We start from the raw sequence: 17,509 nt of genomic DNA on the forward strand, positions 1-17,509 counted from the left end.
GTGCAAAAAGTTAATTTATTATCTTGAAATTGAATCCTTGGAAACGGTGAATGAATCCAAATTTGTATTAAAAAGCTCCCACATTCCATTGTGCTTGTAAAAAATACCTTTCTATGACTTAATAATATTTAATACTTTAATATATAATAACTTTAATGACTTATTTATTTATTTTCTATAATAACATGATCATTTTTTGTTAAAAAAAGTTATCAAGATTTATAATTGCATGCTTAGGAAAACTGATGTTTGTTAATTATTGTATATTTTTATTTAAATTAGTTTATAAATTTTTATTTTATTAAAGTAACATAACATAAAATAATGGTGTACAGTTTTTAGGATTATCTTTAAGATAAAAACAAAAAGACTTAAAATTTCTATAATCCATATAAATTGGGTGTATATATAAAAATGTATGTGTAGACTTTAGACTTGTAGCATTGCTTTTGAGTACTTACTGAAAAAATTGCGAGTAAGTTGTTATATCATAACAAAAATCTCTTTCTCCAACAGAAGATTTTTGAAAGAAAAAGCGGACTGTTTTATTGGAGTTTCTGAGCTCACACCTGATTGATCTTTGTAACTTGTTAATTATTCTAGAAATCATCTGAAGATTCTCCTGGTTTTTCCTGCTGTTCTATTCCTTTTGCATCTGCTTGCTGATCATTCCCCTTGAAAATGGAAAAAGAACTCGTATCTTTCGACTTTCGAAAGCTTTCATTTTCAGCAAAGACGTTCCTTCTAACTTCAATTTTTTACTAACTATTCGTTGAACAATATCTACGGTATTTCTCAATCAATTCTCATTTGATCAGCCCGATTTCTTAGCGCATCTTTTTCAGAAATCTATCTTGAGAAGATTAAAAACCACCAACCTTTTAATGTTTACTAAACTTATTAGAGAACCTCCATGAATATTTAGAACGCCGGAGTGTTATATCCTCAGCCTGTCAGTTCTATGTATCTACACGAAAATTGTTGAGGAAATTATATTTGTCATTCCCAGGAAGCGGCCCTGATCGTTCAATGTAGCTACTTTACGATTAAATACTAGGCCAAGTTGCTTTTAACTTCATTGCCATCATATAGCAGTTTCCTGATCGGATGTTTAACCGCTGGGTCACTTCGGAAGTGTGAAGAAGACCATCTCCTATTCAAGAGCTATCATCACCAGAAATTTGAGCTATTGAAGCAACTTTACTCTTGGATGCATGCGCAGAATATCCATTATTAGAGCGAAAAATAAAAAGATTAATCTGTAAAAGTAATACAGTAAATAGCTCGATAACGTTAAAACTAATTATTAACGAAATTATCACTGCAACAGGTATAACAATATTTATTAATGACGTTCTAAAAATCGATTTAATAAAGTGAAAAAAATGTTTGTACTTCATTCGTCTATTTAAACGTCTTGAACGTCTAACTCCATCAAAAGTTAAGGTTCTTTTCTTATAGCTTTTTGAAAATTTTTAAGAAATAAAAACAGCTAATTATGAAATTAGTTTATAATAACTAGTGAAATTTGAAGATATCCGCTATTACATTTAGTGCTCTGAGTGAATGCTTGATAGTTGTGCGAGTAGTCTTATCTATTATGTTAATCACATCAGCTGTTTGAAATTTAATGTAAATATTTTTACTATATAACCATCAATTTAGTCATTAAATGAAACTGAAAAGCTGGAAATGTTACCATTTTATTAGTTTTTCCTTTAATAGCTTGTAAATATTTGTAATTCCAAATGAAATTTGGTGTTATAGGTGAAAATAATAATAATAATGGAATTCATGATCAGATTAAAACAATTCTAATTATAAATTAGTTTTTATTTATTTCCCTGCAGCTTCTAAATTTAGATTTATAAGTTTTATTTAAGAATAATTTAGGAAAAAAAGTTTTAACATTTTCTAACAATACATCGTCTAATTAAATCAGACTTCCTAAAAAAATCTGCTTGTGAAAATTTACTCGACTTAACTTGAAAATTTCTGCTAGGCGAAATTGTGTTTTTTTTTTACAAATTGGTGTTTTGTTTCTGCCTATGTATCTATTTGCCGTGCCTTTAACGTTTATTGTGCTGATTTCCTGCCTGATAATATTACTTGGGAATCAAAATTAGAAATTGCTTTGTTTTAAATCTGGATGGGATCAGCTGTACTGTTTTTGTCATTAAAGAAGTTCCTTAAATTCACTCTTGTAATTTTTCTTTGTTTTTCCCTAAAACTGCATCAAAACGGCTTCTAAGCTGACTCTGGTTTCTCACTAAGGTTAATACTCCTTTTAACATATCTAATGGGCCCACCCCTATTTCTTCGTCCCAGTGAATTTCTAAGAGTGTTCTGCGGATCATTGCTGTACAGTAATAACGGTACCATTTCCTTCTGGTTTTTCGAAAAAACAAAAACAAAAATTGTAACTATGGTTATCATCATCATCATTAACTATGGTTGTAATCATGCTTATAGACCTGCAAAGCTAATATGCATTGTGGTACTGGGTTCGATTCCCTGGTCTAGAGGCCTTGGTTTTTATTTAATGGTTAATAAAAGGAATTTACAGTAAAGTATGTTTGCTTAGTCGCCTCCGTCCACGACACCTAATTGGTACGTTAAGCCCCGCCTGAAAAAATAGGCGATTACTTTACTTTTTTTACTTATCATGCTTATTTTTGAACTGTATGAAAATGTACCTAAGGTCCAGTTCTTCCATAAATCAAGAGACAAATTAATACACCTCATTCTTCAAACCTCAGATATCCCTTTAATCAGTTAAAACTTGAAAATCCCCAGGTCTATGTCCAACATGAAGGTTCTGAGCTCGTTTGTTCCCCTTCTTAAATGCGTGTTTCAAGGATTTTGTGTTTCTAGACATCTATTTCTATTTTGCTATTCACTGAGATCCCGTCTATAATATCAGGTAAAATAATGAAACCATTAGAGAATTCACACCAGTTTTTTTTCATTTTAAATTTTGCCATCTGTAAATCTGAACATAAAAGAACAAAAAAGATAAAAAAAAACAAACAAAATATACAAATTTATTTTAAAAATACCATCTCACAAAACAGATATGTGTAATATGCAATTCTGAATACGTTTGAAATACTTTTGTTTTATAAAATGGTTAACAAGATTATTGATATTAAAAACAAAAATTGTTTTGGAAGACAAGAAAAAAATTAAAGAATCTTTAATTTAAAATATTTTTACAAAATATTAAATTTATCACTAATAAATAAGAAAAATCAAAACAATCTATCAATAATATATAATTTTACATAGAATACAAGCAAAAAATTAAATTTAAATTTCGTATTTACTTAAACAGTAACAGTATTATTAATTGACTACAATTTTGTTTAACTGGACTAGTGTATCAATAGTAAAATTCCAGAAATTTACTTTGCGAGCGATCGTTTCTGGAAGTTTTTATTTTTTTTTTATTTTCAGTGATTTCCTGAAGTCAGTAAATTTGATTAGAGAGACTAGATTTTCTGAACTTCAACCTGAGACAATCTAGGATCTTTGGTGGGTAGTGGTTCAGAGTTGTTTTAATAAAATAACACAATAACACTGAATTTTCGTAACATGATTAGTGTTCACTAATATTACGCTAATAGCTAGTAAAAAATTGTGTAGTTCACAATAAAGAGACTTCACAATGAAAACCAAATTATCCCTTAAGATTAGGAAAAAGAGCCTTTCATTTTCACAAATTTCAGAGTTATTTCTTTTTATTTAGTAAAGTACTCGTCTAATTTTTAAGACGGGGCTTAACCACCAACTACCTCCAGTCTTTTTATTATTTCCTTACACTCTCCCCAAGTGCAAACAAGCAATCGCAACGCAGATAGAACATAAGAGGCTGCTTTATCCTAACTCTGTACGGGGTCTGAGAGGACCAAAAATTGTCCAGTCCCTATGACATTTTTTTTTTTTTTGAGACTATTATCACAGAAAGTATACTTAGTAGTCCAGGACTAGATCAGCAGTCAGATAACTTGGGAGTATAGGCGGTGGGCTTCTGGCTTTAACGAGAAAAGGTTGAGTGGGATAGGCTTATATGTCGCTCGATGTAAAGTAGAAGTAATACAATAGTAATGTCTATTTTTTCAGGTGGGCTTTACATCCAACTACCAAATTAGGTGTCCGTGGACGGAGGCGACTAGCAAACATACTTTACTGTAAATTTCACATATTAACCATTAAATGAAAATCCAAGACCAAGACTAATACCGCAATTACTTTTTAGCTTTGTGGGCATCGCCTCTAACCGCTCGACTACTGTTGCGCTCGTTTCTATACCTAAGAAACTACCAAACACTTCAGCCCATACACTAACTATACTTTTAAAGCTATCTTATTGTCAATGTTTTGCTTATGGACTTTCCACTGTTTAAGTGCTAGTGGATTGACAGTTCGACAACAGTGCGACATCTTTCTAGACTAGATAACCTACCATTACCTGCAAGAGAGAATCATCTATACTCCTTCTTTAATTACTTAATTTATTTATTTTGAGAAGGTTTAGAAAGAAGTAATTGCATAGGTGCAAGTCGAAGTTTCACACCTATATTTTTACATGAAATAAAGGCATGGACAAAAACTTATTTAATCTACTTCTCAGAAACAGCCCACACTGTAAGTTTCCAGAATATAAAATAATTAAATTTAAAAAAAAAACATCAAATTCACTTTATAAATATACTATTATTTATTTATTTAAACTTTAAATTAATTTAATTGAAAAAACAGATAATGCTTTTCCGGAAAAGTTGAAAAAAATTAAGCCTAAATTTACAATAAGAAAAAAAAAATACCCCAAACTTAACAAATAAAATGCTTAAAAGAACTGTAATTCAATTTTTTAATTAAAGAAATAGATAATTGAATGTTATTTGGGTTGTTTGTAAGCTGCAATTAAACTATGTTTTTTTTTTTTGTTATCTAAAAAGAAAAAATATCTCAAATCAGTAAAATATAGTGAACTCCATCTATTTATATTTTACTGATGAGGTATATTATTTTAAGCTAATCAAAAAACCATAGTCTAATGGCAGAAGAGAAGCTCTTGCTGGCCATCACGTCAGCAGTGCTCCTGATGAAACCGACTAAGAGCTTGTTGGAGACCACAACCAATATTATTGAATTTCCTTCATTCATGTCACAGAAAAAAAAAAATTAATGACTAATATTTTTGTTACTTTTCCTTTACATTAACACCATGATGACAGCAATTATATATGAAATGTTGAATTACGTTACTCATTATTATTTAAATAAAATTATAACTAAAAATATATTTATTCACACAATATTTACTAATAAGTAATCTTGATATGGCGTATTTTAACTGTGAAATGCATAATTTTTAAACGAGCTAAAGAACACTTTTTTTCTTTTTTTTACTGAATGACAATATGTTTTTATTTCAAATATTTGGTGTTAATACTGACGATGTTAAATTTCAATTATAAAATAAATATCTGTTTTTTCATTTTCTTATCATTTTAAATAACTAATACTGCCTACGTATCACAATTCTATTAAGTTCTACTTTATATATATTTGTTTTGTTTATGATTACAATTATTCGTTTGAAAAAGAAAATTTCTTTTGTTTTTAACACATAAACTACATCTTTTAATAATGTAAACTAGAAAAAAATGAAAATCCTGGGCAGTTGGAAAAATTTCAGATAAAGAAGTTGTAGCTTTTCGTGAAAATTGGAAGGTTTTATTTTTTTTTAAATAAATTTTTTGTGTAAATTTCTAAAAAACTGAATTTTCAATTTAGTAAAGCGAATACTAAGAGATGATCAATTACGTCCAAATGCTAATTGTAGAGTCCTTGAAGGTTACAAAACCAAAACACCTAATGTGAATTTTCTGGGCTTCTTCGTTTTAGGGTTGTGGAAGACTAATATTTATAGTTTTTAAACCAAATTTGAATAGCGGAACTTCTTGATGTCAACAATTGAAGTAATTTAGCACACTTTTATGGAGTCAATTTATTTTTTTTTAATCATGTGATAGGCAAGTCAAAGGTTAGTTGACACAAGAATAACCAACTAACAGGAGATTCGGTACCGAATGAAGGATACAGTGCCAGGGAGAGATAAAGGCACGCCTTACCGTGTAGTGGTCTAGGTTCTGGCATAGATATAAATCAGTAGCTTTTCATGGGTGATTGTGTGGCCGAAAAGAGAAAGGTACATCGAACTAATAAGATCGAGTCTGCCTCTAAATTGAGTGGACCCTGGGGGGGAAAAAAAAAAAAATTCTGAGCAAAGCCAGTTTCTTATATCTTGAAATCATTAGACTAGAGATGGAAAAGTCAGGACTAAATAAATTGTCGACTTCTTCATTGAAGACCACGGCGCGCAATAAGCCTGATTGGCTGCGATTTTACTAGGTAGGCAACAGAATCGTCCTATGTTCTCATCTAATCGAGAACGCAAAGATCTCTAACATTAATCGATCATTTTTTCACAAAAGGCACAACTACTAAATTCTGTAGTAAATTCAATTTTACTTTTCGTTATTTCAGTTAACTTTTTTTTTTTTTTTAAAAAAAAAAAAGATGTAGTTTATTCCAAAATAATAAATATTTCTTTTACTTTTTTTTGACAACGAGCAATAAAAATCAAAAAGAGCTTTATTGTTTTTGGACTTACAAGAAGAATTCAGTCTTCTATAAATATTGAATGTCTTTATTGTTCTAATTTATTAAGAAATTGGGGGGAAAATTAATCGTAAATCTTATATAATTTAATGATATTGAGAAAAATAGTTAGTAAGGGTAAAAACAAATGGAGCAATACTACTATCTAACTTCCAATTAATTTAAAAAGATTCTTTGATAATAATTAAGCATAATTAAAACACATTGCCCGTTCTCACGAAAATTCTTTTCTCTAAAAAAAAACAAACAAATAATTAAATTCTTTTACTTTCATTTATTTTCTCTTAGTCTTGATAAAAAAGTTTGTTTTTTTTTTCACCTGAGTTATCATTATCACAAAACTACATAAGCAAATAAATAAAATCAAATATTATTAAGTAGTTCTTCAAAACAAAAACTAACACCACAAACAAACTTCAAAAAAAAAAAAAAAAACAAATCCGCAAGGTTTGGCACACACACTGCACACATATTTGGCACGATTTAATGTACATATTGTCACAAAATAAATAAATAATCAAATGACTAGCCAAAAAAAAGAATGAAACAAAAAATCTTTTTGTACAAAGTTTCTTATAAAAATTTTAAATTCTAGTACAATAACTTAGTTGTAAACAAAACTACTTGAACTTTTTGTTTAATTTGTTTGTTTATCTTTTTTTTTTTTGCTTTAAAATTTTATTCAGGAGTACTCTGTTCACTATGATCATATTGTGTCCTTTCTTCTGTACCAATTATTTGCTCAAACAATGAAAGCGAATGATTTTCATGAGGATTTACAATTTTCATATCACTAAATCTTAAGATGGCCGACACAAGATCACCAACACTCCATTGTCTGTCCAATAGTACACGGCAAACGGTGTCCAACTGAGAAACATAGAATCAAAAGAGAAATGTTGAAAATATAAAAAAAAATATGCATAAATATAGGGGGTTTTACCGATTGAATAATTATTAAGTTTACCATTTTTAAAAAAAATACATTTCACTACTACAACAAATGGATGATAATTCTTTGACCCGTCACGCCAAAATATTAAGATATACAGAATGCAATTATACTCCCCTGCGGCACTCCCGCCCCCCACTGTGGAGAAAGAAGAGATTGCTGAGCCGGTACTAATTTGAAAGAACCAATCTGAGAGTTAGAAGTAGAATGTTGAGGGAAGATGCTTTGTTAGTTTGAACAGTAATCCAGGATGCTAAACACGATCGAAAGCCTGGCTTACGTCTAAGAATGCCCCTGAGCAATACAGTTTTCTCTCCAGTGCTGAAGCAATAACATCAACAACCCGCTGTTGTTATTACCAGCTGTTATTATAATCATATCTGAAAATGGACTGAGGATGGATCCAGAGAGGCAATCGAGACGCATTAATCTGTTAGATAAATCATAGAATTAGAGACTAAATTCGGCTTTTCTTGTTATAATCCATTTACATTGGCTTAATGTACTGTACATGGTTGCAAAATGTTAATCTATAAAGTCATGAACAGAAAAGACACTATTTACTATAACAACAAAAAATTATTACCTTATTTAATTGACTATTGGCAGCAGTAAAGTAGACAACATGTGGCAAAAGAGCCACACTGGCAGCTAGCCACTGAATCAGTAACTTAAGTTGTGGATCACCTTTTCTTGAGGCACAGCCCCAGTTATATGTGGCAAGAGGCATTAGATCTTCGTTTCGATTTAAAACAACAGACACCTTTAACATGGAAAATTAATAAACACACTCATATTTTAATTTTCTCAAATACGAAACTAGTTAAATGAATTAAAAAAAAAAAAAGGTTCACAAACAAAAAAAAACATGAAGGAACTGGAACTTGCGACTTGACATTCCGTTAATTTAAAACCTGGCATTAAGGTTTTGGTCGATTTACATTAATCGAAAGTTTTTAGAACAAAGAACATAAGCGTTTTAGCCGCAAAGATACTTAAAACTTCTAATCACCTTGTTTACTATTTTTATTGTAGCCACATAAACTAACTGATTTTACTTTCCTGACCTCTATACTTTTAAGCCAGAGAATTGTGCGTGCAGATTTTCGAAATCGGAATTATCCGTTTTGAAGTAACCAATTTAAAAAAAAAAAAAAAAAAAAGGTTTTTAAAGATGTGTTCGTGTCCATAGGTTCACCAAAACGATAAATCGCAGCAAGTTCAAACTGATATTGTTTAGGGGCCAACAGAGGAAGGTATAAAAAGGTTTTGATCAAAATCGATTAATCGAAAGAATCACTTTACTAGAACAGGGGTCGGCAACCCGCGGCTCTTTTATCCAAATTTTATGGCTCTTCAGCCTGTACAAAATAAATTGTATATTTCAATTTTATTAAAATAAATTGTGTATTTTAATTTTATTAAAATAAATTGTGTATTTTAATTTTATTAAAATAAATGATTTCATTTATTAAAGTATAGATATTTTTTCAAAAAGAATTTTAAATGTGATAGGATTGAAATTGAATAGAATTATATTAAAATACAATACGTAATGTATTGAACTGCCGCCATTTTCATTCAAACACGGGTTTAGTTATTATTTATTTGTTGATTTACTTTGCAATATGTGAAAATAAATATATAAAACATTTAAATGTTATTGAATATCATAAAATAATAAATTCTGAATACAAATGATCATCCTTGCGGCTCTTGGTAAGATTTATTAAAATTATTTAAGGAGAAATGGCTCTCTACTTGAAATAGGTTGCCGACCCCTGTACTAGAACATTAATCCAGAAAATTTCGATTGAAGGCACTGGTGAACCTAATTTATTTATTTTTTTTTTTTTTTCAGTAATGTACACTTATATATTATTACTGCCCACTCGTTTTATGTTCAAAGAAGAATGAAATTGGCACTTAAATTTCCCAGTTTAAGCAAATTCTTCAACTGAAAGATGGATTTTTCAAATGGTCCCTACCGTTATTTTTAAAAATACTTCTAATGTAAATTACTTAAAGAAGACTTCTCTTTTAGTGAAACAGCAAAATGTTATTAAGTAGTAAAATTCTTTTCTGAATCTCGAAGCTAAATAAAGCGGTATGAATGTTCATAATACATCTTTTCAATATCAGCGCCCCCCCCTTTTTGAAAAACACCAAAAACTTACTTAATGAACAATAATAAAACCTTCCACTAACCAATTGTGCGGCTAATTTATTTCTATGTCTTGCCAACTCTAAACTTAAACTTCTAGCAGCCATTTTAATATTTTTGGCTGGAATTTCCTCCTGTATTCCATCAGTGACAGATATTCCAACAAAACTTTCTGACAATGTTCTTTTAAGTAGATTTCCAGCAAACTGTATTACAGCACGTTCACGTATCGCCTTTGTGTCAACATCAAGTGGAATACTACCGTCTTCCTCTAACCATCTGCCCAGCTGTTCGTAGACAACTTCAAGTTCTACAAATTAGAGAGTCACACAGAACGTAGATTAATCTTTGAGTTTTGTTAGGAGTAACTAAATAAATTTTATTTTATTTTAAATTTACCAGAACTATAATCCGTTGTAAAACTATATTTTGAAGAGGCTGATCTGTACTGATTTAATCTCTCTCGAAAAACATTTGCATCTGTGGTGCCAGCGCATTCTTCTTCCAATACAAATCCGCAAGAACCATCTCTACCGTACCTAATATTTAATAATAATTAAAAAAAATATTTACGTTACAATATTTACATTGGATTAACCAATGAACAAAAAGACTGTCCAGAAATATGTTAAGGGAAAAATAAAATAATTTTGAGGAAACAGTAAAAGTCTTTATGCTCCTTTAGTGCCCTTTTCTTACATCTACGAGGGGGTACCCAAAAATAACCGGAATTGCGTTGCCGCGCATGGAGCTTATGTAGTACGCATTTCTGCCGCTAGACGTGTATAGCGCAATTCCTTGCCAGTTCAGTCCTGCCTGTGTTGTCTGCCTGGCTTGTTCTGTTCATCTGCAGTGATTGTTTTTACCAGCGCTGTATTGTTCCTTTTTCGTTTTTTATGATGGCAAGTTTAAGTGAACAACGTGCAGCTCTGAAATTTTGTTTTCTACTCGGCAAAAATGCTGCTGAAAGTGTTTTAATGTTGAAAACAGCTTACAAAGATGACGCTATGGGAAAAACTCAAGTATAGGAGTGGTTTACTCGGTTTAAAAATGGCGACATGTCGATTGATGACAAACCTCGTTCTGGACGTCCATCAACTGCCCGAATCGACGAAAATGTTGAAAAAATTCGAGAGCTGGTGTTCACAGACCGTCGACAGACAATTGATCAACTGTCAGAGAGTAGTGGGTTATCTTGGAGCTCGGTTCAGCGAATTTTAACGGAAGATTTGGGGATGAAAAGGGATGCTGCCAAGTTTGTTCCTCGAGTTCTGACTGACAATCAAAAAGAACATCGAGTTGAAACATGTCGTGCTTTGAAACAACAGCTTGAAACTGATCCAGACTTTCTGTCAAAGGTCATTACTGGTGATGAGTCATGGTGCTATGGTTATGACCCAGAAACAAAGCAACAGTCGAGCCAATGGAAGACGTCATCTTCACCCCGACCAAAAAAATGTCGTCAAGTCAAGTCAAACATCAAAACAATGCTGATTTGCTTTTTTGATGCCAAAGGCGTAGTCCATTCAGAGTTTGTCCCCCCAGGTCAGACCGTCAATCAAACCTTGTATTTGGAAGTTTTGAAAAGATTGCGCAATAGTGTTCGCCAAAAAGACCCGATTTGTGGCAAACAGGAGACTGGTTCTTCCACCACGACAATGCACCTGCACACACAGCCATCTCTGTTACACAGTTTTTGGCTAAAAATGGCATGGTTCCGCTGCCCCACGCACCTTACTCGCCTGACCTGGCTCCGTGCGACTTTTTCTTATTTCCACGCATGAAAAAGGGCATGAAAGGTCACCGATTTGACAACATTGAAGAGGTCAAGAAAAAAACGAAGAAGGAACTATCAGCCATTTCTAAAGATGACTACAAAAAATGTTTCGAACAGTGGAAGCACCGGTGGGACAAATGTATTAGTTGTAATGGAGAGTATTTTGAAGGGGATAAGGTTGTTCTGTAAAAAATTTGTAAATAAATAGCTTTTAAAAAATAATTCCGGTTTTTTTTTGGGTACCCCCTCGTACTCTGAGTTGATACCCAATGGGCGACACAACCTATCCACACCAGATGAATACTGAATAGATATTGAACATGAATACATAGGATCTTCACTGATTTTCTGACGGGACAGCTCTACCATCTCATCAGTAATCCTTCACAGTTCTTTCTTCTAAACACACACAAAACGCAGAAATAGACTGGTCCTTCCAGAAACGTATTGCAAATGCCACCGCCCCGCAAAATAGCTCTAGTGCAAAGTTGGTTTTCTTAAGAAAAAACTCCAAATGGCCCAGAAGTTCTATATGAGATATCGCAGAAGGGTTAATAGTCTTATCTTTTTTCAATGTCAATTTTACTAAATCTTCGTTGCTCTCTAGCTCAGGTATCTTTATTTTAAATTCTAGCTAGAAAGAGTCGAGTGGTTTTTCTAACAACAAAGACAATTTTGCCAATGTTCAGGCATTTTAAGCTCAACATACATACTTTTAAGTACTAAATACTTTTTACCCCAAAGGAAGTTTACTAGAACTAAATCTACTAAATAATTCAAGTATCTTAGTTACCTCAGATCTGCTTCTTCAGTATCAGCAGTGGCCGCTTCAGCTCTGTCCAAAGCTTCACGTAATCTTTCAGCGAATATACTTCTTCTATCTTCTTTATCTAATTGACAACTGTATTGCTTAGACGAGCCATCATCTACTTCTAATAAATTTTGTATCGTAATTACTTCTTCACATGGATTTAATTAAACTTTTTTAAAACTACTACTTTTTTAAAAAAAATAATTATCTTTTTTTTTTATATTATATTGTTTCTATTTTTCTTACCCTCTTCTGTAAAACTTGTTCGAGCTGAATGGAATTCTTGGTCAGTTGATGATGCCGAATGACAACTGGAATAACGAGAATGATGCCTGGTCACTGGTAAACATTCTCCTGATGAGCCTAAAACTATAAATTTTGTTCTTTGCGGAAGTTCCGTTATTTGTTGAGGTGGTTGCTGTTGTTCCTGCTGGAGCTGTTGCAATTGTTGTTTGCTTTCCTGAAAAGTAAAAATTCAATATATATATATATTTTATTTGTCTTCGAAAAAGTTTCCCTCTACATTTCCTGGTCTATGGTAGTTCACGAAGAGGTACGGATTCTAATAAACATGAGTGTTGGACACCTGCACCTAAATTAACGCTGATGGAAGGGGCTCCTTTTGCAGTAAGAGAAAGTTGTGTGAGTTCACTCAATATTTTTTTTAAATTTTACAGATCTGATCTTTTTTTGATTCAAGAAATAGTTACTATTCTAAAAAATATTTGCTAATATTTGACCCAAAATTTGACGTTCCTGTTTCATTTACAAATATCTAAAATTATATTATCTAAAATAAAATACCGTTTTCTTAATTGATGGATCTTTTTCCGGTGTTGAACTAAAAGATTCTCCAATTGGCGAAAGACGTCTAGGCAGGATGCCATTAGAATTAGATTTCTGCCGGAAACCCAACAATGCTTTGTTTAATTCTCTGAGTATAGAATCTTGTTGATATTGTAAAACAGGAAATTCTGAATAATTCTCTGGATCCATACAGCAAACTGTTAACTGAAATTAAACAGTGATTGCTATAATTTTTTTTGGATGACATTCTTGGATGTAAAGAAATAAATAATTATTATTTTCACTGCTTACCATCTGTGGATTTAATATTCTTTCTAATATTACATTATTTGCTGTGACACCGGATATTTTGGTTACCTGTAGTACACCTTCAGCAATGATTACCTCATTGTCTTCTAAAGCTTCTACACACAATAGCATAACCAACATTTCTGGACATGTTATCAACTGAATACATTCCTAAAAAAAAAAAAAAATCATTAAGTACAGTAATTTCTAGAATCCTTTTTTTCATCACTGCCTTATAAATCCTCAATACTTACCATTGATATTCCGTCCGCAAGTACTCCACCTCCAATTCTATTTGTTGTAGAACATACGATGACATGATCTGACCCTATTGAAAAAATATCTCCTTGTCGTCGAATTAAGAGAGGGCACAAAGGTAGTTTACACTGTTCCCAATCGTCAAGAGTTAACCAATGGCTACCATGCATTACCTGGGTCATTAACAATTGAAATTAATTAAAAATTCAAAACCTTCAGCCGGAATTATCACTCTATAGATCGGATAGTTCAGGATTCAATTAGTTTTTCTTTTCTTTTTTTCTCCCAGAAACGATCATTAAGAGCACTTCTGGGCGGGAGGGATGGTCCTTCAAAGAGCCATTTCAGCAAAAAGTAAGTTCACAGCACTTTTACATCATCGTGGAAGTAGCTACCGCAAAAATGCTAGCAAATTGGACTGGAATAAGAAATGTATTGTTCATCCTAAATTTTACGTTGGCAAGTTTTCCGTGAGAGCACACTACTATCCCAGAAAATCAGTAAGAAAGAAAAGAGCTACAGTTTTCTTGCCAGGACATGCATAATCCCCAAGTCCTCAGGAAATATGTGTACAACGTCATAACAACTCACTGATCACCTATGTATTTCTGGGTTCATTAAACTCGGAGACAAAATTAATTTTGTAAAGGTTCCTTGGAACTTTTGTCATGCTTCTAATAAGCTATTACAACGAATTGTTCGGTTGAACCACCTGTAAATGTAATCATGAGTGATAATTCAATATTTAGTCATAAATTCCGAGTTTAAAAAGAATTGCTTGACCGGAAGTGTGAATCCATTAAAAGTCTTTAATTTTTATTTAAACTTTAATGGGACTCGTATTAAAGTCACTTTTTATAAAACTTTAGCGTTTGAAGAAAAGTGGAAGTCGTGTAATTCTCTCACTAGTTTCTTTTTCGATTTAATGAAAATAATAGTTACCTTTCTTGATAAAAATATTTTCTTCTGAGGAGTACATCTTCCCATATAATTAAAATAGTGTAATAGGCTGCGTAATTTACATTTTTGATGTTCTCTGAAAAAAAAAAAATTATTTAAGTATTTTTTCAATGTTTTAATTTTTATAATTATCAGATTTTTCTTGTTAGTTATCATACTTACAAATGAAGATAACGAAAAAAGTTGGTAAAATTGAAATCTTGCAAGGTTGGATGAGTCTTTATTGTACGTTTTGGAAAAGTAGAAAAAAATCCATGCGCTAATAGGGAAGCTACAAAGTCTCTATTGTATTCTACCCGATCACCTATGACAAAAATTATATATTTATTAGTTAGTTCGGTAAGAAGTATTTATGGAACCCTAATGTATACTTTTCAAGAGCCACCAAAACATGTAGTAATTAAGATGAGTGACAGTGAAAAAATTGTTCATGTTAGACACGAAAGTTGTTAAAACGATTGCCGTACAATCTCAAAAAAGTATAAAGGAAGAATCCGCTTTTACTGTCTCAAACCAAACCCACTGCTGATAATTGAGTACTTTCACTGTTTCTACTCGTGACTGAATTTACCACAGGAATAAATGTATTAAATCCTCATATCATTAATAAGCACTGAGGATACTGCTCTGACGCAAAAATGCAGAAAAGACAATGTGTTCTCAATAGAAACATGGAGAAAACTAAATCTTACCTTGCTGCTGTAAACTGAAATGCAGACCATTCGGGGGTCTCAGTCTTTTAAGATCTAAAGCTCTTTGAGCAATACATGGAAGCGTTTGATTAAAAAAACTAAACTTTTCTTCATCATTCAATTCATCAAGAAATTCATGGAAACCTTTAAAAACATCAACATCTGAAGGTTCCGTTTCATCTGGGTCCAAACCAACACTGGAAATTTTAAATTCAAAGGCTTTTTAAACAATTTGAAGGAGAAAAAAGAAATTTGGAAGTTCTTTAAAAAAAGTTGGACAAGATCTCCTTCAAGATTTTTAAAATATTTCTGCGTGCACTCTAAGAATATGGAAAATACCATGAGTGCAGAAAACTTCGAATATTTAAAAAAATGTATTCTTTTTTTCTCTTAGTAAACTATGGCAGATTTTATAAAACATTTAGGCTATTTGTAATAAATTTCTATGCCTAAATAAATCTAAAAATAATATTTTATTATTGGTATAGGCCTTGAAAGTACTTAGACACTCGTTATTTGTCGCTTCGAAAATTCCTGAGAGCTATGACACACAGAGAAAGATAACTATAGAAAGTAAATAAAGGCGAAAAAGACAAAAAAATGAAGGGTCACACGACTTTTGGAAATAGTCGAGTAATGCCAATAAAATGATGACAGTAATTATTCATGGAAAGAGTGCAATGTACCGTACTTTTCTGTAAAATAATTTACAATATATAATGTTTAGCTAAACTCACTTGCACAAATTGTGAATCCTCTGCATTGACGCTATCAATTCTCCTACGTTTGTGGCTGTTGAAATCTGTGTGAGGTGATGAACGATGGTTGGCCACCAAGGCAAATCACAGGGAAGCATTACTAAAGCCATTCTTATCCTCTCTACTCTATAGTTTACTCTGAAAATGAATACATTTTAGACCTAATAAACAACATAATTCGCTTTACAAGAAATAACAGGAAAAATTTACTTAGCACATTGATATTCATTCACGGTTCAGTTGGAAAAACTTGTAATTCCAACTGCAATCCATTCCATCAACTATTCAAATTCTTACTCTTTTTCTCCTTAACTCTGACATTAGATTTCATTTTCTTCAATTCACACAACTGCAATTATTAATGCCACTTTCCACAACATGCATCATTTCTAATAATACCAAATATTTAACAAAAAAAAAACATTAAAATGCAATTTTTCTTCTAATCCACAACATTTTTACCTAATTTTATCATGATTATTATTTATTTTTTAACGCAAATTACATTTCGTTCTCAATAATATTTTTTTTAAGTCTTCAGAAAGTTGTAAGAAAATAAACGGACAATGTATTTTACAAATGAATCCTCTACTAAAGGATAAATTAATGCTTCAAAATTCATTTTTAAGCAAATATATTTTCTTTTTAAACCTCAGCGCAAAGTATAAAAATTTCCTATTTAATACATGCAGTTTGGTAGATTTGTCGGAGGAAAAAATTCAAACACTAAGTTTTGAATAATTAAAAGCAAATAATTAGGAAGTACCAACGATTGATTAAGAACCAAAACGATAACACTAGAAACACATACTAAGGTACCCAACAAAAGGTTAGGATTCACCAACTAGCGTGCACATTTCCCAAAATAAATCAACATGTTTATTTATAGATTTCTTAAAAAAAGTCAATTTATAATTTTTATTTGGAATAGTTTAATACCAGTGCAAGGCAATGAAAACTATCCCTACTATCAGTCCCCATCGTCCGGCAGAGTAAAAATACACTTTTTGTTTTTGTTTTGAAAACTTCATACTTAGCAGAAGTAAATTAATAAACAAACATTTATAAGTCTGATGTCTTATGTTTTTTAACAATGAGGAAGTAAAAACAATAGCTAAAATTTTCTTAAATAATTTCTATCGTTGAAATATTTTTAATATATAATTTAGCTTCCCCCCCAACAAAATTGTAAGAAATTGGAGAAGGGTTTTGGCGATCAACCTAGTTGATCGCTTTAAGCATACTTTCTTACTTTCAGGTTTGGTAGAATAAATGGGTTCGCGAAAACGTACATACATCGTTAAACCAGAAACAAAGCAATGATTCTTGACAATTGGTAAATTTCTGACGTA

General features: G+C 31.6%; 1 protein-coding gene across 5 annotated transcripts; it reads right to left on the reverse strand.

The window, feature by feature from the left end:
* Positions 1–3,020: 3,020 nt before the first annotated feature.
* On the reverse strand, positions 3,021–17,298 carry LOC141447763 (uncharacterized). 5 transcript variants are annotated; one of them, XM_074115564.1, is made up of 15 exons: positions 16,620–17,066; positions 16,368–16,506; positions 16,137–16,295; positions 15,400–15,596; positions 14,870–15,011; positions 14,690–14,783; positions 13,744–13,920; positions 13,493–13,660; positions 13,199–13,405; positions 12,641–12,854; positions 12,377–12,542; positions 10,206–10,345; positions 9,851–10,116; positions 8,229–8,405; positions 3,021–7,560 (listed from the first exon to the last, which is right to left on the reverse strand). In XM_074115564.1, exons 3-15 carry the CDS (start codon positions 16,265–16,267, stop codon positions 7,369–7,371), a joined length of 2,271 nt encoding a protein of 756 aa, XP_073971665.1. In that variant the 5' UTR covers positions 16,268–16,295; positions 16,368–16,506; positions 16,620–17,066; the 3' UTR covers positions 3,021–7,368. The 5 variants fall into 5 exon arrangements, with proteins under 5 accessions (XP_073971665.1, XP_073971664.1, XP_073971666.1 ...); XM_074115563.1 differs by having other exon boundaries at positions 16,368–16,546; XM_074115565.1 differs by lacking the exons at positions 16,368–16,506; positions 16,620–17,066 and adding an exon at positions 17,097–17,298.
* Positions 17,299–17,509: the final 211 nt, after the last annotated feature.

The sequence above is a fragment of the Rhodnius prolixus genome, unplaced genomic scaffold, assembly GCF_049639745.1.
Source record: "Rhodnius prolixus isolate KJV_2025 unplaced genomic scaffold, Rpr scaffold_13, whole genome shotgun sequence".
Lineage (NCBI taxonomy): Eukaryota > Metazoa > Arthropoda > Insecta > Hemiptera > Reduviidae > Rhodnius > Rhodnius prolixus.

Coding starts and splice junctions, on each gene's coding strand:
- LOC141447763 (XM_074115565.1), bottom strand. CDS start 16,267: ATGGCTTTAGTAATGCTTCCCTGTGATTTGCCTTGGTGGCCAACCATC. Junction 12,855..13,198: donor ATCCATCAATTAAGAAAACG/GTATTTTATTTT, acceptor TTTACTTTTCAG/GAAAGCAAACAACAATTGCA. Junction 10,346..12,376: donor ACTGAAGAAGCAGATCTGAG/GTAACTAAGATA, acceptor ATTAAATATTAG/GTACGGTAGAGATGGTTCTT.